This window comes from Vigna unguiculata, chromosome 3, assembly GCF_037176805.1.
Source record: "Vigna unguiculata cultivar grain cowpea cultivar isolate G323 ecotype 2 chromosome 3, ASM3717680v1, whole genome shotgun sequence".
Classification (NCBI taxonomy): Eukaryota; Viridiplantae; Streptophyta; class Magnoliopsida; order Fabales; family Fabaceae; genus Vigna; species Vigna unguiculata.
The window spans coordinates 53718103-53740597 of NC_140794.1; the positions used below are offsets into that span (position 1 = coordinate 53718103).

A 22495-nucleotide genomic window follows, 5' to 3' on the forward strand; every position below is an offset into this window, starting at 1 on the left:
TTTGTTTTAATTTTTACATATATTTATATATGTTTTAAAATTATATTTATATATTTACATATTATTGATATTAAGTTTATATTATGGAAAATTATAAGAAAAAATTAAATAAAGATAAAATTAAAACTAACGGGATAAATACCTTGTTCAATAAGAGAAATTAGAGTTTTGTCTCTAGTTATAAGGTAAATCATCAAGAAAGTATGAGAAGAGAAAAAAAAAAGACAAGAAAATAGATTGAGGAACGGATATTGAAAAATAAAGATACTGAAAAATGTATTCTCACATGATCTCACATAGAGATTGAATAATACTTTCTCACACGATCTCTCACATAGAGATTGAATAACACATTCACATGATCTTTCTTAAATTAAGTTTTTTTCCATAGTAGTATCAATCATAATTATGATTTTAGGAATTTTTTATGAAATCGACATAAACCTTAATTATATATTGTTTTTCCAAATTAGTATAATCCTAAATTTTGAAATTTAGGGATTTTGTGTTTATTTTATGGTTATTTTATGATATAATAGTGAATGATAGTCATATTTTTCTTATTTTACTATCATGTGTATGATTTCTTTGAGTAGAGAAAAAATGGAGTGTCTTTTTTTAATTAAAAATAATAATTTATATATAAAAAATCTAATTTGGCACCCTTGGCATTTTTGTCGAAGTTTCGCCACTGCTTGTTGACAAGGAGAATAATACTCTGTTGATTCGTGGGAGCTCCAAGAGAACTTGGTGTTTGCTGTGTTCTATGCATCTTATTATTTTGCATATTATTTGTTTCGGGAAGATTTTATATGGGTTTTGCTTTCGCGTTATTTAATATTTTTATTATCTTTCCAACAACCGGTGTCAAAGCCAAAGGCATATTGGTGCAAGAACAAACAAGTTCCTATATCGAAAGTGGCCCACACTCGTGGTTTAAAATGCTTCTCCTCGTGGGGTAAGTAGCAATGTAAAGGGGCTCACACTTAAGTGGGTGATTTGTTAGGTAGGTCACCAACTTATTGGGCCCACACTGATTTAATTAAGAAAAATAAAAAATTTGTATTTTTTTTAATGTGTTTCAGGCCTATTATGCAATTTAAAATATGCAACCCTTGCATTAGATTTGAGAAGAGAGAAAAGAGGGAAAATAGGGTGGGGGAGACAAGGAGACAAAATTTGTGAGTGCCTCGGGTGAGAAAAGAAAAAAAGAACATTAGAGAGAATGAAGAATGAAGGAAATAGCAAACAATTTATCCCATGCAAGTCTGTATGGAGAAGCTACCTTCGTGAAAATGTTTTATTCCTCATCTGATTTATTGGGGTTTCCTTTGTTTATTTAAAGTACCCATTGGGGTTTGGTATCCACCTTGTTGGCACTAGCAGAGCTTGGTAATGATAGGGGAGCCACAGCTCCCCCAAAATTTTTGTTTTAATTTTTACATATATTTATATATTTTTAAAATTATATTTATATATTTACATATTATTTTTATTATTTTTATATTATGAAAAATTATAAGAAATAATTAAATAAAGATACAATAAAAACTAACGTGATAAATACCTTGTTCAATAAGAGAAATTAGAGTTTTGTCTCTAGTTATAAGGTAAACCATCAAGAAAGTGTGAGAAGAGAAAAAAAAGATAAAAATAGATTGAGGAACAAATATTGAAAAACAAAAATACTGAAAAATGTATTCTCACATAGAGATTGAATAACATATTCTTACATGATCTCTCATATAGGGATTGAATACGTTATCTCTCTTAAATTAAGTTTTTGCTCAGAGTAAAATCAATCATAATTATGATTTTAGGAGTTTTTTTATGAAATCGACATAAATCTTAATTATATATTGTTTTTCTCAAATTAGTATAATCCTAATTTTTTAAATTTAGGAATTTTGTATTTATTTTATGGTTATTTTATGATATGATAGTGAATGATAGTCATATTTTTATTATTTTACTATCATGTCTGAGTATAGAAAAAATGGAGTGTTTTATTTTTAATTAAAAATAATAATTTATATGTACAAAATCTAATTTGGCACCCTTGAAATTTGTGTCAAAGTTCTGTCAGTGCTTATTGGTGAAGAGAATAATGCTCTATTGATCCATGGGAGCTAAAAGAGAACTTATGTTTTTCCTTCATATTGAGGTTTTTCCACATTAAAAAGTTTTGGTGTTTGCTTTGTTATATGCATCTTATTATTTTGCATATTATTTGTTTAGGAAAGATTTTATATGGATTTTGCTTTCACTTGTTATTTAATATTTTTATTATCTTCCTAACAATTGATATCAAGGCCAAAGGCGTCTTGGTGACATGTTTAAACAAGTTCTTATATCGAAAGTGGCCCACACCCGTGGCTTGCTCATACTTGAGAGGAAGATTCTTGAGAATTCAAGTATGAGTCTAAGTCTTACATTGAATAAAAATGAAAAAGTTAAGCATCATACAAAAATGAAAACCTATAAACACATTTCTTAAGATTTTGGATTAAGAGTGGTGTTAATTCTTATGTGTGGGTTGGATTCATATCTTATTGAAATGTCTCCTCAATAATTCTCTCTAAATAGACCCAACAATTAATGTCTAGTCCCACGTTCAATAGCATATATTTCGACATAAGAAGAATGTGTTGAAAATCATTGACTAAATATAAAACCAAATTCCTGTATCTATTATGAAATCACTAAAGATAATAACTGACTTTGAGATAAACGACAATTCTGAGGCCCATTCTTTTAGGGAAAAAAAGGTTAGAATGTACACATGCGAAAACTAAAAGTTGCATAATTATTATATTATATATTCTTATTAGAAAAATTATAATAAGCCAATAATTGAGCAACAAAATAGTAATTTGTTATAAGTGTGTTTCCACTATTATATTCATTATTTTTCTAAAAATCTAGTCAACTTTAAATTATAGATATAATATAAATTTCTAAATCTGTTTTATTGTGAACAGAAACAAACCTTTAATTTATCTTTATCTCTTTTCTTTTAATTTTTTTTCCTTTATATTATATGTAACCTTTTTTCTTGCCAACCATTATTTAAATTTGTGACTTCTCTTATTTTTGTTGAAATCTCAATATTGAAAGAAGTATCGATGATTTTGAAGACAAAGTACTAAAAGAATAATATTTAAATTGTTATAATACCGTGGTTTAATAAGTCTGCTTATGACACTAAAAGTCTGATGGTAGACCCTGGACACTAAAGATATATTAATTACATCTAGTACAACTATTAATTTGTGCATTATTGGTTGTAATTTTCAACAATTATATGACCAATAATTTACTACTCTTTTATATTTTAAAAACAAATTCTACTCCATCTCGTGATTAATGTTATCATAACATTATACTGACCTCGTATATATAGTTTTATCTAAATAAAAAAAAAAACATATATGTACATATACTTTTATATGCATGCATAATTTAATGTTGGTAAGCCTAAAAAAACTTACAGCTACAACTCATTTAATGTATGTAAAATCTAAAAAAGAAAAAACTTATACGTAGATAAAAACATTTTTCATCTTACGCTCATCTTTCTGCTTGTTCAGTGTGTGCTCGTTTTATCTATTTGTCTGTGGGAACAAATAATTGTGGGAAAAATTATTGTAAGAAAAAGTAAACAAAGAGAAGAATTTTCTTTTCCAAATTTGCTGTATACACGTGAAAGTTTTACGTTGAGATTATTTTATTTAAAATGATATTTTGACATCTAACAAATTTTTACACTTATTTGATATTACTTCTTCTTCTTTTTTTTACTTTTTTGCCCTTTATTTTTTACTTTTTTGTCAAATTGCTTTTTTTTTTTTTTGTGTGTGTCCAATACTTTTTTTCCTATTTATTAGCTCAGGTTTTTACACCTCATTGGCAACCATGGACGCTTCATAATCTTTCTCAAGAAGAGAAGTAAACCCTTTTAATTCCTCATCTCTCTTTTTTTCCGGAAATTGAAAAAAAAAAGTAAAAAATACTGATAAATGTGTGCATAAAATATTTCTCCTTTTACTCATGTAGTGATGAATTTCTCTCTTCTTGCTCTTATGTTCTTGATCATAAATTTTATTTGTTTTTTATATAAGCTAGGTAGTCTCCGGAACATTTTTATTTTTTGACAATGGTTGTGAGTATGAATTTATTTGTTATTTCTATCCATAAACATAACTTTAAAATATGTAAGAACAACTTTTCTTTAATTATGTATTGAAAATAAGAAAAATTAAAATTAATTTATAAATAGTGTGCTTTATATGAACTCTTTTATATAATTATTCTAGTTTATTTTTTTACTTGAGAATAAGTTAATTTTAACTTATAGAATTTTTTTCAAAAGTCTTTATCAAAAGTTTGTTGAAATATTCTTAGTAAAATATAGAATATGTAATGGGCCGTCATGGAAGTGCGGTCTACCATATTCATAAAATCATGCAACCTCCATATATTTCTTCTTGCACCTTTATGTAAAGAAAAATCTCATTTAATAATTTTCAATTGTCCATTATGAAAGTTAAAAATACTTCAAATTACGTAATATGGAAGACCTTTTTTGTTAAAAAAAATGATTGCACAATCTAATACAATTTGGAAGCCAAATAATTTCGAATCCGGAAGTTATATTTTTTTTACCCTCTCCGACTTCTTAAAGTGACTTTCGGTTTTTGAATTGCATAATTCATAAGTTATTTATTTTTTAGAAAACATATTTCTAGACTGTATAATTTATATGTCAAAAGTAAAATTTAGATTGTGCAATCTGAAAAACTTATTAATTGTATAATTTAAAAGTCAATTTTTATTTTCAGCAATTCAAAAAAAAATGAAGGAAAGATTTTTTTGTACGAGGGTGAAAAAAAAAACATATAGGTACAGAAAAAATGGCAATATAATGTTTTAGGATGGCCTTTCATAGCCCAAAGTTATTTATTATTGGTATAATGTTTCCTAATTTTGATTTTATTCTTCTTTATTATGGTTCTATTTAATCCTCCAATTATCTAAACATATTTAATTTGATCATCTTGATGAAGTTGGAGTTAACATAGTATTCGTACATGTGTCAAGCTAGGCAATTTTTAATTCTTTTTTAATTATTTATTTATTTTTTCTAAAAATATATAAAGGGTCACGTGTTACTGTCGTGTCACGTGACAATTTACAGTTGTGACACGTGACAATTTACAGTCGTGACACGTGACAATGGTGGTAGTTGTTTTTAATTTAGTCCCCTATTTAAATTTTTTGTTCAATTTAGTACTCTATTTTTAAAATGATTTAATTTTGTCATCTCCAATTTGAGACCAAACTAGTAAATAAACTTAATTATAACTTATATATACATGTTAAAACATTTTTTTTAAATTTATATATCAAATCACTACACCTAAATATTCAAATTATTTTATTTTTTACAAATGTAAAAACTTTCAAGTGTAAAATTACAAGGATAAAAATCTAAAAAATAAAATAATTTGAGTATTTAGGTGAAGTGATTTTATGTATAAATTCAAAAAATTTATTTTATCATATACATATAAGTTATAATTAAGCTTATTTATTAATTTTGTCTCATATTGGAAAGGACAAAATTAGATCATTTTAACAAATATATGGACTAAATTGAACAAAAAATTTAAACAAAAAACTAAATTGAAAACAACTTTACCACTGTCATGTGTCACAACGGAAAACTGCCACGTGGCATAAATGTATCTTGACATGTGGTAATTTATATATTTTTAGAGAAAAAAATTAAAAAAAAATAAAAAAATTCACAGATTAACACGTGTCATGTATGAACATTGTATTAACTTCAACCTGACGAAAAAGATCAGATTAAATCTTTTAAAATAATTGAAAGACTAAATTGAACAAACAAATAATAAGGGGACTAAATTAAGTCAAACAAAAATATTAAGAAATTAAATCGGTAATTATACCTTTATTATTTTTTCTAGGATGTATAGAGGAAAAAACATTAATAATGGATGTGTTCCTAGTCCTAATTATAGATCTGGATCCGTTCCATGCATGAGTGTTTTCTTAGAAGTGTATCATCAATATTTATTAAGGAGTATAGTTGTATTTTAAACTCTAGATGCTGTCATCAATAAAAGAAAAAAGCGAGCAAATTTTAGTAGAAATTTAATAGGTGATTATTAATACAAAACTATCGTATTAAAGTATCACGTAGCACTTCGTTGTCATAAATATACATATATTGAATCGTACATATTTTCTAGCTGCAAATATTCAAATCTAATTGGTTTGGTTTGGTTTATTAGGGTAACTATGTTATGCATTTCTTTTATGGTCAACAACTTTCACTTACTACTAACGAAAACAATGGGCGGTGTGGCGTTCGAGTGTTGACAATTTTTAAACTTTAAAATCATTCCAAATTATTATTAAATACAATGTTATAAAAAATAATTTTTAAATATATTTTAATTTGTCTTTTTTGTTTATTCAATGTATGATATATTGAAAAATAAAGTTGGATACGTTCATGGCAAGAAAGTCAACAATTATGTGAAGTATTAATTGTTTTATTTACTTTTCTAATTTTGAATGTGTGGATTGTGAGAATTTAGTTTGATTAGATGTTGTACTTTAAGTTTAAATTTTGATTTTTCAAAAGTCGTTGTATGTTCTTTTGTGTATTGACTTTAATGTTTTAAAAAAGAATGTTATTTTATGTTTTATGGGTTATTTGTGAATGTCGAATCGTTATCTTATTTGTTTTTTGACCATTTTATTGTTATGTACTTGTCGAAATGGTTGAAGGGACTTTTTCAAGACTTGCAATGCACTTATTTGAATGTTTTGAAGGACGAGAAACTTTAGTAGATTTCAAGTTTTAATTGTTTTTTCTGTTGCTATTTTTAAAATTAAAGAGTTTGTGCAAATGACAAAAAATAAATCTCATGCATGTGAGTAATATTGTCTTTGGTTTTTGTATGCTAAAATTTTTCAATATTCAAACTAGGGAGGGTATTTTTAAATTAATAAGGGTCTCTAATCTCATTTACGGATTTTACATGGCAACTTCCATCTACGAATTAGCTTAAGGTGAATACTGGTAGCGCGCAACTAGGTGGTGTCCTAGTTTAGGTACATGTAGTGGTGTTTTTAGAGGAAGGTAAGGTGAGTATGTCAGTAGTTTTTCAACTTTTTTAGGAGAGCTAACTTCTATTAATATTGAGTTTATGTGGTCCATTTATGTTTTGAAACTAACTTGGAGGGGGAACTTTTTGAGGCTTTGGTTGAAGAGTGATTCTTTTTTACTTTGTCATGATTTTCTAGATCAATGAGTAATTCTTTGGAGTCTTGGAGGAAAATGACATTTCATGCTTACACTTTGTAGTTCAAAGTTTCTCATAGAAAAATCATTGCATTAAGAAGTTAACAGTTCCTAATTTGACTTTTATTTATATGGAACAAGACAATTGATTTAATATTTTATCTTTGTGTATTTATTTTATCACAATGAGTATAATTTATTTTCTTTGTATGTTATTATGAGTTTTGTCTGGTGTCCCATACTTTATATTTTTTCTTTTCTTTTATTCAATTTTTATGTAATGACTAATGATTCATCGATTTCAAGACATCAATATAATCTAAGATGTCAAGAGATTCATAATAATATGTAACATAAAAATATTTTATTTTATTTTTTATACTAAATATCCATTACATGATGTTAAATTTACATGATGTTAAATTAGGTGTCCACTTCCTATTTTTATTCGAAACAAAATTATAACAAGAAAAACAGAGAGTATATTAGGGAAGTGTAAATGCTACACTAAGTTTATGTACTAAAATATGATGCATATCTTATTGGTTTCTATGCTAATAAGTAGACTTTTACAAGATTACAAGTTTAACGAAGTCGTGTGAGAGGTACAATTTCAAATTAAAGTTGTTATGGGTAAAACAACTTTCATTTTAAATAAATTCATTCATGTTGTTCTATATGAAGTCATGCCAAGATATATGACTTCAATTTAGTTGATTTTTTTTTTTATTATGAAAATCGTGTTTGGAAACACGATTTTTTTTATTAAGAATTATTTTTTTCTGTCATAAGCTGAAGTCGTAATAAAAAATACATTAAATTTTTTGTTTTCTTTATTGCTGGTTCCAAAAATCGTGTTTGTAAACCACAAAATTATAGTAAAGTATTTATTAAAACTATTTTAGTGAAGTAAGGTATTCATTAAAATTATTCAATTCAATAAAATTTTAAAGTATTTATATAAACATTCCACCTAAAAATTTTAAAAAATAGTAATGATGTCAAAAAACACGAGTTCGAAAAAAAAAATAATAAATTGAATTATTGAGCAGAACTTTAGTTAATGACAGAAAAAAAAAATCATTCTCAAGAAAAATCGTTTTTCCAAACACAATCTTCACATAGGACCAACAAAAAAAAAAAAAAACTGGTAACTTATTTGGTTCAAAATCGTATCCCTCACATAACTTAACCAAAGTTATATTTTTCTAAAATCTGCTTATTCATATAAAAAAACAATAAAATCTTCACCATTGAATACATTAACCACGTCATTATCATACATACGAAGGGTAAATGGGAGGTCGATGATCAAATAGTTGGCGGGCTTTAGTCTGTTATAGAACACTCTGTTGTCTTTATTTAACTGCTTTCACTCATCAATTCCTATTCATGCATCTTATTCAAATTACGAATACGGAGAACCCCTTCTACCTTTTTTTTCTTCCTTAGAATCCCTTCTCACCATTAAGCTTTCTTATCGCTCCTAATTATTATTATAAAGAATGTAAACCTACTATAATTGTGTTTGTTTTTATTCCCAAAAAATATTTTAAAATTTTGAACTTCTAACTTTCTAATAACTATTTATAAGTTTTTATGGTTAATTGTATTTCGTTAAACATTTATGACATTAAATATAGAAGTATTAGAGAAAGTTGGAGCAAGTTGTGGTGATATTGTTTAAATGTTGTTGACCATAATCAAAAATTGGCATTTGTGATGTCTTAATTTGAGATTATAAGAATATAAAAAATGGTAGAAAAGAAGGGGGCAAGAAAAAGAGACAGAATAGAAGCATTAGTAGAGTAGGTTATGAACAGGAAAAGGGCCCACCCATGCATAGAAGAAAGCCTCTTTCGTGGCCACGAAGACACACTCTCCCTCTCTCTCCTCTTCAAAGGGCGCCATTTGCCTTTGCTTCTCTCATTTTAAAAACTTTTCCACCACACTACCTCCTACCTTCAAAACCCCATTCGTTCATTCGTTTCATTCCTCTGCAACCAAAACCCTAAACCGCGCCATGCACCCTCACTCCTCCTACACCGATTCCCTCTCCAAATCGCAGGAACTATCATCCGCCATCCAATCAGCCAACAACCCTGCTCAAATAGCATCTGCCTGCGCCTCCATCGACTCCTTCCTGCACTCTCACTCACCCGACCAATCCCGCCACTTCTTCTCCATCGCCTTCCCAACCCTAATCTCCAAGCTCTTCGGCTTCGACGACCCCGCTTCCGCCAATGCCTGGATCCACCACCGCCACTCCCACGACCTCGCCCCTACCCTCTTCTCCCTCCTCTCCCCCACCGGCACCCTCGCCGCCGCTATCGCCGCTGTGGACCGCCTCTCCCTCGTTAAATACGTCTTCCCCGCCGAACGACTCCCTCAATGGACCCGCTCCCTCCTCCTCAACAAAAACAACGCCGCCGATTCTCGCCCTCTCTCCGATCTCTGCCCCTCCCTTTTCAAGCCCTCCCCTTCCCCCTCCCAAATCCAGCTCAACGTCTTCGAATACTTCTTCTTCTGGTTCGCCTACTACCCCGTTTCCAAGGCCAAAAACGACAATCCCAATGCCGCTTCGCTTAAACGTCCTAAGAAATTTAGGTTAGAGGATTGGACTTGGACCTCCTCCTTTCCTTGCTTCTCCGCCTCCAAACCCTCCCTCGAGGGAAAACCTCAGTGTGATTTGTACACGCGTCTCCTCTGCGAGTATCTACGCGCTTATGTCCCGTCCTACGATCTCAACGCCCACCAGCCCTACCGCTCCTCCATTCTCCACTACGGCTCCGGCTACGATGCCTCCGTTGTGGCGCGGGCTGAGTTTGTGGTCAACACCTTCATCCATTTCTGGCTCGTGGACAACGACTTCTCGCCGTTGCCGGTGAGTCTTTGCCGGAATCTTGGGGTGTCTTTTCCGGCCGGGGAGGCGCCTCCTGCGCCGGGGCTGGGAGAGGTGGTGAGGCTGTTCGTGAGCTACTTAAGTTTGAGCACTGTGGCGGCGTTTAGCGAGAGTGGTGGTGAGAGTGGAAGTCCCAGGTGGAGGGCTGTGGAGGGTGCCAAGAGCAAGGATTTGGGGTCTGTGCGGTCTCTTTGTTGCTGGAACTTCTCCGTGCAGAGGCCTCTGTATAGGTTCTTGTTGAGGACGTTTTTGTTTTGCCCTATGGCTGCTTCGGTTAAGAATGTGTCGCAAGTGTTGTCGGTTTGGATTGGTTACTTGGAGCCTTGGTCAGTGAATGGGAACGAGTTTTTGAAATTAGATGCAATTAACGGTGAGAAAAAGGATAATCCCGTGCCTGCAAGTGTGGGTGGCGGATTCTCGCATCAGTGGCGGGACTATGTTCTCTCTAATTATCTATACTACAGTTCCTTGGTCATGCATTTCATTGGCTTCGCTCACAGGTTTCTTCATAGCGATGTTGAAGTTATAGTCCAGATGGTTCTCAAGGTGTGTTTCCTATCCGTGGTTTGAAATCACTATTTTGTACACGCATAGTTTTTTTTTTTTTTTGGTAGTTTAAGAGTTTATCCGGTGAGATTTATATTGGGGGCTGCTCTATGCTGTATGTTAGTCTGCGACTTGACATATCGTAGTTAGACAACTCGCTTTACAGGATAAAGTAGGTGATCTAGGTCAATATTCCGTGCATGTGTGTGATCATGAACTGTTCGTTTTTTTCTCATCAATGCCACTGACTACTTAGGTTATGTAGTGGAAACTGAAAGTGTACATGATTGATTGCAATTCTTGGATTCTTGTACACATGAACGTTGTGAAAAAACATAGGAACATTGTGAGCAGTGAAATGTGTCTATTTGAATGAGGTATGTAAAAACAAGTCAAATACACCAAAGAAGGATGCGTTTGCCCTTGTAAAGAGAGATGCGTGCATAAATGTTCTTCATGCAACATAGGGGTTGTATAAGACAGATGCTCTATGTAGGGAAGCTTTTCAGAGGCATATTGTAGCTTTAACACACTCATTGAGATATTTGATGTTGACCTATCTTACCTGATCCTCTTGGTGGTAAGACGAAAGAACATTCTCTACATAAACATATAAACATACAAACATAGTATAAACATTTATAAGTTTTGAGTTGTATTATGTTATACTGAAGTCTACATATCTTATTGTCTCTCTAAACACAAGTTTATGAGATAAAAATAAATTGCGAGCTATTTGCATATATGGTTATCAGATGGGAACAATTGCATCTGTCGAGATTTGATACTTAAGCATATATGCATTATAAAACACTTGATGAAAATCACTTAGGGTAATGATAGGTTTGTTGGAAAAAAGAAAGGATCTAACAATGTCAATGTCTTTTAAATTTTTCTTTCTTTATTGTTTTGATGGTGTAACGTACTAGCAATGGCATGCACTTGAAAACCTGGCCTTTTTGCCTAGGAATTCACTCTTTAAGGAAAAAGATTCAAACCAAAAGAAAATACTTGTATTGGTGCCTTTATGTAATTTTTGCTTCCAGATAATCTCTAACTGTATGGATTATTCATACTTGCGTGATTTGCATCAATGGAATTTGTTAAGCCTAAATTGATCATGAGCTTTTGGCACACTGTTCTGATAAATGCAAATCAAATTCACGTGTATACATTTTCGTGTTTTGTTCATAGATGTCTGAAAAATTTGCACTGATTGCTCAACTGCTGTAAAAGATATTGGGATTTGCTGGAAGATTTTTAACTTTATCAAACATTTGAGGTTTAGCTGAATGAATATTGACTTTCTAACCTGCATTTACAGGTGTTAGATACCTTGACATCATCAAAAGAGCTCGTCGACCTTTTGAAGACTGTGGATTCCTATTTCCATTCTAAACAGGCTGGATCAGGCAAACCGATTTTGAATAACTTGTACAGATATGTTCCTACTATCCGTGAACAGTTGCAGGTGATTTGTTATTTCTCTTCTGCTTTTGCTGTGGTTCTAATTTCATTGATTTGTCGCATTTGTTTTTAATTTTTTGCATTTTAATATGCATCTGCACCCTTAAAGTTGATCCTATACCAACTATTAGGTTTCCATCTTGATCTTTTTATGTTAAGTTAGAAATGAGTACAAAATCATTCATGTGTCTTCGCCTGCTACTTAATCTTTTGTGGTATCTGTATTGGCACATTGGTATTAGAGCCTCTATGAAGAAATGGTCTATAGTAGGATCCTTGCTGCCCCACCTTCTGTTAGTACCGAGTTGAACTTTAGCACAATGCAGGTGAACCCACGCTTTAAGTGCTAAAGGCTTTTACATGGGAGGGTGTGTTACTTATTAATACATATAATTATTTATGTGTGTCTTCACCCAATAAAATGCTTTTATGATTGTTTGTTCATAACAATCTTTTTTTTTTTTTTTGTGATTATTGATGTTTCATGTCTTGATTCTTTTACAATTGTTGATTAATTTGTTTCATAGTTATCAATCTGGGTTATGGTAGTTGAAGAATTGGAGAGCCAATGCTTTGTATTGCGAATTGTTTCGTAACGTGAATAGTACGATTCATCAACATTTACAAAATATAACATACAAGATATACAAACATGTAAAGTGTAATTAATGGTAATAAGTACATTAAGAAAGTAGTTATATAAAAATAAATCAAGTTAATATTATAATATTGTGACTCAACTCCTTTGTTAAATGAAAAAAAAATATATGGGTTGATAGATATTTGACTCAAAAAATAATTTTTTGGGTGCAATTACTATTTCCATAGTCCCATTTTTTTTTTCTTTTGGTGCATTAGTAATTTTAGAAGTTTCCATTTACTAATTGCATTTTAAATATTTTAAACTAAACGAGTTAAAATTTTAAGTTAAAAACAGGCCCAATTATAACCCACTAAAGAAAACCTTAGGATTATCAATTCACTCATGTAGTGACACAGCTGCCATGTAAAATTAACTCTAAAATCAGAAACACTCCCATTACAGAACAAAAGAAACCTCCCTGCCCATAACAGAGGACCACCACACTGCCGCACCACTTGTATTGCACGATTCAACTACGATTCGGGAGCAAAAATGATACACCTAACCATCCGTATCGTGGAGGAGTTGAATCGTTTCGTATTGTACGATTCGTAACGTCGTACAATGTGTATCGTGAATTGTACAACACTGACTACCATGATCTGGATAGTAGCATGGATCATTAGGCCCGTAAAATGGGGTATCCTGATGATTGTACATATAAGAAGTCTATCAAAAAAATGAGAACTCTCTTATTATGATTTAAGAAAAATGAGTACTATAATATATAAACCATTTGATGATATTTGCAATCTAAATATTAGAAAAGTGTGCATAGTTCTCCAAATAATGAGTGTTCTTACATGACATGTCCCATGTATATTTGTGTTTATAAGCTCAAAAGCTAAATAAATTGCACAATTCGTGAATCATTCATAATTGTCAGAATTGCTTAACCTATGTGAAGGGGGTTAGCTGTTTAGAATAGGTTAACTGATCTTTTGTATTGCCTATCTGGCACATATAGATCATCATATATTTTGTATTTTACTGATGTAATAAGAACCCATATAAAAGCATGTATCAGTTTTTAGAGATAATTAAGCTCTTTTGGACATTTTTTTTATTTCTATTCTTAATCATCTTAAGTATAATCATGAAACTCCGTACTAAAACCAAATAAGCAATTAGATAGCAACAAAAGTCGAGGGAGATAGTAACTTTTTAAATAAAAGTTACTTTTACCTGCAGCTATGATTTTACTTTGCAGTTTTACTTCTGAGTGGGCTTTTAAAATTGGGCTTGTTAGGTTAGAAATTTAGGGTTTTGGCAAAGCTTAGTGTTGCCGCTGCCGCCCTTGCAAAGCTTACTGATGCCGCTGCAAAGCCTACTGTTGCTGATGCCGCTGTGATGCAGAGTTGGTGCCGTTGCCGCAATGCGAAGCTCGTGCCGTTGCCGCTACGGGTTGTAAAGCTGGTGGTGCTGCTGCGATTAGCACCGTCGTGATTGGAAGGGACTGTGTCGCCGGAATCGCCGCTCCCAGCCGAGTTGCGATTTACAACGGCGATCCAACACGATCCTTGAAGATTGCGTATTTTAAGTGGAGCGGGATCGGAGAGGATGCAGAAGATCGTAGACTCATACGATCTTACGTTTTGGGTCGCGATTTTGACAACCATGTTAGAAAGAGGAGGGGACAATCTGGAGACTTGTTGGGAGGAAGCATGAAACTGCTGAAAATGTGTAACTAAACTGTGGAGGGTGGTTTCCTGATGTGAAGACTTACAAGGAAAATCCTGAAATGACCCCAAGTCCCCTTTAGTAACGAGATTATAATTTTAAGCATAATTAGGGTTCATCTTCAATGTTGTTTCTTCTTTATTGTGAAACAGCTTTGATAACGGTTGTGAATCTGCTTCTGGATTGCAGCTTCACCTTCTATCTAAGATGGATTTGAAGGTCACTGCAGCACAGGGGCCGAAATGTGCTACTGTGTCACTACAGCAGCACGATTTTTCAATAGCTACGTTGATTTGTTTCATAGCTGGGTTAGGGCTTGATTAAATGCATCTGTTCTGTGCCTAACAAGTCCGTGGCATGATCTAACATCTGTATATTTTAACACTGTTGGTTATTTCAGGACTGGGAGGATGGTTTATGCGAGACCGATGCTGATGGCTCCTTTTTGCATGAGAATTGGAACAAAGATTTGCGACTGTTTGCAGATGGGGAGGATGGTGGACAACAGCTCCTTCAGGTTTATATTTTTTAAATTTTTATTGTAAATTAATTATAGTATAAATAGACGATCAATCATTTGTCTTGTTGTGACAGTTTTAGACTTACCCCCTTGTCTAGATGGGCTTGCGATCCTAGAAACTAAGACTTGGATGCTTTAGAATAGTAGCTGATTCATGTTGTATATGTTTCGGAGACACCCATGTCAGACACATCACAAAACACTTGAAATATTTCTAGTTGTATTGAACAGCTTTTTGCTTCTTTTTATAAATATTGAGCTTTTATGCTAATGCAGCCTGGAATTTCACAGTAATTAAAATTCTATCCATATTAACTTGTATTCAATTTTAAAGCATCGGTTCTTGATTTTTTATTTATGTATGTTACTATTTCTAAGCTTTATTATGCACAATTTTTAGAATCTGTCAGATCCACAACTTCATACATATCATATCCATATGTCCTGTTTGGTATCATGCTTCCTAACTGTAGTAATTGTCAGTATGTTGTATGAATTATTTTCTTATCATTTCATTGTGTTATTGCAGTTGTTTATAATGCGTGCAGAAGCTGAGTTACAAGCTATATCTGGTGATAATATTATACCCAGCCTTCAGTGCATAGATTCATTGAAGGCAAGATTGGGGAGCTTATTTGATGGAAAGACTGTGAATTTATCACCATCTTGTCATGAACCAGTGCCACATCAGCAATCTCGTTATGACATTTTTAAGCCTAGAATAGCTGGTAATCATGTATATGCAGATGTTAAATACAAAGGTGACTGGATGAGACGTCCCATTTCCAATGATGAAATTGCATGGCTTGCAAAAGTGCTTATTAGGTTGTCTGATTGGTTGAATAAGAATCTTGGACTGAATCAGGCAGAGAGCAGTCAAATAAGCTCACCAGTCTCTTATGTGGAGGTATCAGCTGATGTTGCCCATGTATGTGGACTTTCGGAGGCTCTGAAGGTCTTCTTTTGTACCATTGGTTCTTGGTTTCTCTTTTTGGGTGCAGCATCTTTGGGTTTCATGCGAAAATATGACCTGAGGGTGAACCTAAGGATACTGGCATCCAAGAAGGTAGTAATGGTTTTTGTTTTGTATGTTGTTTTTGGCATATTGAAGAAACTCGTTAGAGCATTCCATAACTCCTATTGAAGATTATAGATTGAATATACCAAGTGTATAGAGATGTGAAAAGTACAAAGAATTATTTTTGTATCAAGTTACTGTGCATAAGATATTTCTGCTTCTGTAATTACGAGTATTAGTTCGCCATTCTGCTCACATGCATTAGTAGAAATAGATATTGCAAACACTCTGCCTTCATTCCCAACAAGGTCTAACCTCTGGTCAGCTAGTGAGTAATTTCTGGTTTCATATTATAGCTGCAATGAAAAATTTTAGTGTATCAATTTCTGATTTCAACAATTTCCTTTGTTGCTTATCTGGCATCGATAAATTTAGAACTAAAAGTAAAAGTTGAAAGTTCGATTATTAAATTGGTAATTTGGTACACGGAACTGTATATAATTCCTTTGTTATTCTTTTGTATTCATTTTCCTTTACGTGCAGCCTTAGTCGTGAACCATAATTTATGTGCGGTCGTGACTCTGAATTAGAGTTTGTAATGGCAATTTGATGTATTTGAAGTATGTGTCTTGGTTGTTCTATTTCTGTTTTCTTCTTGTTCCTTTTCTTCCACTGTTAGAGTATGTTTGATGTAGAAAAATAAGTTGATAGGTGAATAATATAATTGAAAAATTATCTGTTTAGAGTGTTTTTGAAAGGTTTACAATTTAATCATTTCGATAAAAAATGATTTGAAAGTTTAGTTGTGTAAAGTAATTGATCTGATGAAAATTTTGGAAGTTGTACATGTAAACTAATGAAAAAAATAAAGAAAAAGATAGAGAAATAATTAAAATTTATAGTTAAATATATTTTTTCTTTTTTTGAGAAAGACCAAATTAAGGTTGTTTCTTTATTTTATGTATGACATGAATCTTAGATGGTCATTATAATATTGTCCAACTTACAGCATACATTAATATTTAGTAATTTCATTGGCTGTAATGCATTTGACTTTGTCAAGTTTTTCCAAAAACAAAAAGCCAACATTTCCTTACCTCTGACTTCTAAAATCCTATCGACAAAAGGCTTCAATTTTACAAATGAAGTTTGTTTGAAAAAGGATTAAGTGGGTTTTGTTTCATGTTGTGAACTAAGTTTTTATATGAAGTTTTGTACATAAATCCTGAACAATTATAATATATCTATAATACGAACAACATAAATAACACATTGAATACACGTTTAAAATGTTGATAGTTATTGTATTAAAAATATAAAAAATTGACGTGGACTTTACTTTTCAACATCTATAACAAAAAAGTCGAATCGAAATATAATTTTTAACAACAAATAGAATACTTCATCCCAAAGTACATATTTTAATTCACTTAATTCAACTTGTTATTTTCAAAAGTTTTGCACATTATTCTCATTTAACTATTCTTAAGTGTAAGATGCATGCTTTGTGAATAATATTGAAATGATTGAAAAATGACAAAGTCATACTAGGCTCTTCTACAAAAAGTGTCTAAGTCACTATAATAGTTAACTTTATATGATAAGGTATCACTAGCTCCTCTAACCACTAACATAAACTAAATTAGATGTTGTTGAAGATATCGTTTTCATCATCATCTTGAATCACTTTATTTATAACTTCATCTTATTCCAACACAATATATTTAAAAGATTTTATAGTTTCATATATTAATGATTAGTGAAAGAATATATGGTACATAACTCTTATTAAATTGGGAACAAGATTCAATTTTAAATATTCTTGACAAATATGAAGATGAGATAAAATGCACCAAGTCACTTTTTCCTTTAAATCACAAAAAAAAAAAAAATCACAAGCAATTTTCAAGAATTTGTGTAAGGTATTTTTTTATTGTATATTTTATTTATACACGGTACAGTGTTTTTTTTTTCTTAATCCCGAACCATTATTATTATTTTTAATGCATTTTGACGTGAATCATAAATAGTAACCAAAACAAGCTCTAAAAAAGAAAAACAAAAGAACAAACACAGGAATATAGGATGAAGTTAGATAATCAGTGTTGTAGTTTATTATTACGTACTTTCAAAATTGACGTATCTACTTTAGTCCTTTTATATGATACTTATTTATTAACCATTCGTTGTTTATTCATTAATGAATGAATAGATGCGAAATTAAACTCACTATCTATATAACTATTTATCTACTACTATTATAACCTTTTTTTGTTTTGAAAACATATTTTTGTGTGCATAGAATCATATGAAAGTGAACCAACTAATGAGTAGGTGAGAGAGTTAGAAGAAGACACCAAATGATCAAAACACGTGGCAATAATTAATTAGTAAAAACCAAATGTTAATTAAACCCACCAAAACATTTTCCTAAGCATGGGTACGAAGATTCTACTTTCCATTCTCGTAGGAATAAGTGTCTGTAACCGGTGGTTGGAGCTTCCCATTTTTTCTGACCTATCCATGATCCTATCCGAAGGGCAGATACATATAAACACACTCATTCACTCACCGACACTTCAACCTTAACAACACTCATTCACCTTTGTTTCAACATTGTTAATTTTCACATCATATAAACCCCATGTATATTCATTCATTTATGTCCTCAACAACACAAAAACATTATCTATTCTCATGGCACCAAGGATCAATGATGCCACACACAACAGATCAGCAATGAACAGAGGTTCATGGACCCCAGAAGAAGACACAAAGCTTGCCCAGTGCATTGAAATTCATGGTGCAAAGAGGTGGAAGACTATTGCAGTTAAATCAGGTTATAGTTAGTTAGTTACTACTGAAAGTTAGTTACTTATATAAGTTAACTTAGTTTTTGAGGTGCTTAATCTGCATGGTTTGGTAGGTTTGAATAGATGTGGGAAGAGTTGCAGGCTGAGATGGTTAAACTATCTGAGACCTAATATCAAGAGGGGAAACATATCACATGAAGAAGAAGATTTGATTCTTAGGCTTCACAGACTCTTGGGAAACAGGTCTGTAATAATAAACCATTACTCAAAAAGAAAAAAAAAATATTATGACTACTAAATTTGGACAATTTTATAATTTTATGTGTTATTTTTTAAGTGATTTTTTATTTTTTTCTCTGTATTCCAAAATCATCTAGAAAATGACATCTTATATTATAAGAGAAAGTTGTCAAAATTTAGTAATCAAAATATTATTTTTCAAACAAAAATTTCATGTAACTAAATGCAAATGCTGATGCAGATAATAAGAGTGAGATTGTGGGGATTTTGGTGTTTTTAGGTGGTCTTTGATAGCCGGTAGGCTTCCGGGACGAACAGACAATGAAATAAAGAATTATTGGAATTCTCATTTGTGCAAAAAGGTGAATCAGAGAGAGGAGAGACCAGAATCTTCAACAACACACGAAATTGTTTTGCAGAATGAGAATGGTGGGGACAAAGTTGCAGTGTCAGAGAAGGAGGTTGGAAGCAACGAAAGTGGTAACTTAGATGTCACTTTCGACATTGACGAGTTTTTCAACTTCTCTGAGGAATCGTGTGGGTTAGATTGGCTGAACAAGTACTTGGAACTTGACCACATTCCTCATACCACCACACACTCTTAATTACCACACCTTTTTGTTTACACCATTTCCAGCTAACAACTCCATTTTATTTTTTTTAATACTTCTTTAATAATATTTACACTTTCTATAAAATCTCGTCACATCTTTTTTATTTTATGCAACTCCATCAAATTCTTTTTTCACCATTAAGAAATTCACTAATATTTTTAAACACATCTTTCTTCAATTAAATATCATTTTTTGTATGAATCGTATCAGCTGCTGCAACAAACAACTCCCTGGACTTTGATTCATGGGATTGGAAATTAGTTCATGATTGTCAATAAACTTTACCAACAAATGAACAAATCTGTTGATAAATAAATTTGAAGATATTTTGGTTATTAACCGATATGACACACACAAAAGAATACTTAGTATATGTGTATATAAAATTGTTTACACTAATAATATATACAAGTTAAATTATTAAAATGAATATATTGCGGGATTTTGGTCTGTAACCGATATAAAAGTGGAACCGGGAGAGCACTGCGGTTTTGTTTCATCGAATATTTAAAACTAATAAAAATAATATGTAATGAGATTTTGGTCCATGTAAACATTTCGATAAATTAAAAAATAAACTATATACCATTTTTAATTTCAACTTGTAAATGATGAGACTCTTTGGTGGTCCAACTGATAAAATGTGTAAATAATATTTATGTTATATATAAGAAAATAATATTTTCTATTGTCATTTAAATATACATTTTTATTTTAATTGAATTTATTGACTTTTATAATAATTGTTTAAAAAGTTATAGGTGTTTACATTTTTAATTAGTTTAGTAAATAATGTATTATAGTACTAAAATTTCATAACAAAATGTCAGTTTATAAAAATTGATTTGGAAATAGTTAATATTTGTAGAAGAAAAATGGTTTGAAAGGAGAATACGAAAGTATGCATAAAACAGTTGAGATAGCATACCTAAAATAGATCACAGTTCAGATTTCCATGTAACCTCTTATTCGGCTCATGATTTTCCAAAGCAGAGAAAATCTTGTCACGTGTGAGTGTGTACGACGTCTGTTCACCACGACTAAAATAATATAAATAAATGATAATAATAATATATAAAATATATATATATATATATATATATATTAATTTTATTCTTTTAATTATTAATTTTTAAATTTATATAATTATTATAATAAAAATATTATTTTATTATTTTTGAAATTAATTTTTTAATATAAATAATTAACTTATTATAAAATAATTATTTATCTTTTTATTATTTTAGTAACTATATTTTGAAATTTAAATAATTATTCATAATATTATTTATGCAAAATTATTTTTAATATTTTTTATTTCAATAATTAAAATTTATTTTATCTATAATTATATATTTATAATTGTATAACTTTTTATTTTTTTAAGTTTATTCTTTTAAATACTATTTTTAGAATTGAAATAATTTATAGATATTTAAAAAAATATTAATCTATAACAATGTATAAAAATATTAATTTATATTTATATAGTTTTATCTTTAATTATTTTTTTAAAAATTAATTATTTTATAAATATTTTATTTTTAATTGTTATTCTAATTTTTTTATCTTTAAAAATTATTTTAAAAATTAATAATTTTATAAATAATTTATTTTTAATTATTATTCTAACTTTTTTTACTGTTATTTCATTTAATAATTATTTTAAAAGTTAATTAAATATTTTAAAAACAAATATTAATCATTAATCAAATTTTTATGAAAATTAAAAAATACATGTACCTATATTTTCGCTGATAACAATAAAAAGAATAATAATAATACAATACATGCCTCATTAACATTTGCACATGCAACATACCGTAGTGAATCTTAGCCTATGAAAAGAAGCTGGCCACTATGGTTTGTTTCAGATTATACACCGTTTGTATTTTTCGGTTGGGTTAAATTCTGATTTTTTTTTTCCTTTACATTAAAGATTAGATACGAAAAAAAATTCACTACTTTAATATTATGTTCGATCTTTCTCTTAAATACGTGATATTTTGTTTTGTAAAAATTATTAATAATTTTATATCTAGGAAGTGTTTACAAATAATTTTGTTCAAATAGACTTCTAAAACTTAGACGTTAATAACTTTTTTTTTTTTAAGTGATGGACATAAGGGGAGAGATTTTTAAGGTTTAAATGATGGATTACATTAATTGTCTATGAATGATTTATGAATGATTTTTATTGCAATATCACTATAGGATTTTAATGGTGAAGTCCTTGTTAATCATCCGATTTATGTATGAAGTAAAAAAAATAATATCTTTTTTTAAGATGTTGATGAAAAGTAAACTTTAAATTTAACTCAATTTTATAATCAAGTTATAAGATAAAATTTGTATTTATGTAAATATATGTGGTAGTCTGATGACATATGAAATAATACACACAATAAATAACAAATTTTAATAAGTTAAACTTTACTATAACTTTGATATATCTTAAGAAGAAGATTTTTAAGTTTAACTCAACTCTACAAAATCAACTTGTAATGTGAGACGTACACCTACTTATACACTATAATATAGTTTTATCCTTAATCAGCATGAGATTTTCAATAAATTTCTCTACCATAGCATGAGTTTAATGGTGAAACTTGGTGTGACATCTGAAACACTTATCCTTGCATCGATCCTCATTTTATAGCCTTATGTTTAGATAAGGGATTTCAACAATTCCAAGAAATTGAAATACCTAGAA

At 30.4% G+C, this 22495-nt stretch overlaps 2 protein-coding genes across 2 annotated transcripts; both read left to right on the plus strand.

Moving 5' to 3' along the window:
* Positions 1-9245: 9245 nt before the first annotated feature.
* On the plus strand, positions 9246-16341 carry LOC114175710 (sphingomyelin phosphodiesterase). The gene is made up of 4 exons (XM_028060496.2): positions 9246-10787; positions 12112-12258; positions 14978-15094; positions 15627-16341. Exons 1-4 carry the CDS (start codon positions 9363-9365, stop codon positions 16239-16241), a joined length of 2304 nt encoding a protein of 767 aa, XP_027916297.2. The 5' UTR covers positions 9246-9362; the 3' UTR covers positions 16242-16341.
* Positions 16342-18647: 2306 nt separating this feature from the next.
* Positions 18648-20304, plus strand: LOC114175713 (transcription factor MYB114-like). The gene is made up of 3 exons (XM_028060498.2): positions 18648-18954; positions 19042-19171; positions 19449-20304. The coding sequence occupies exons 1-3, from the start codon at positions 18813-18815 to the stop codon at positions 19771-19773; spliced, it is 597 nt and encodes a 198-aa protein (XP_027916299.1). The 5' UTR covers positions 18648-18812; the 3' UTR covers positions 19774-20304.
* The last annotated feature ends 2191 nt before the right edge of the window (positions 20305-22495 follow it).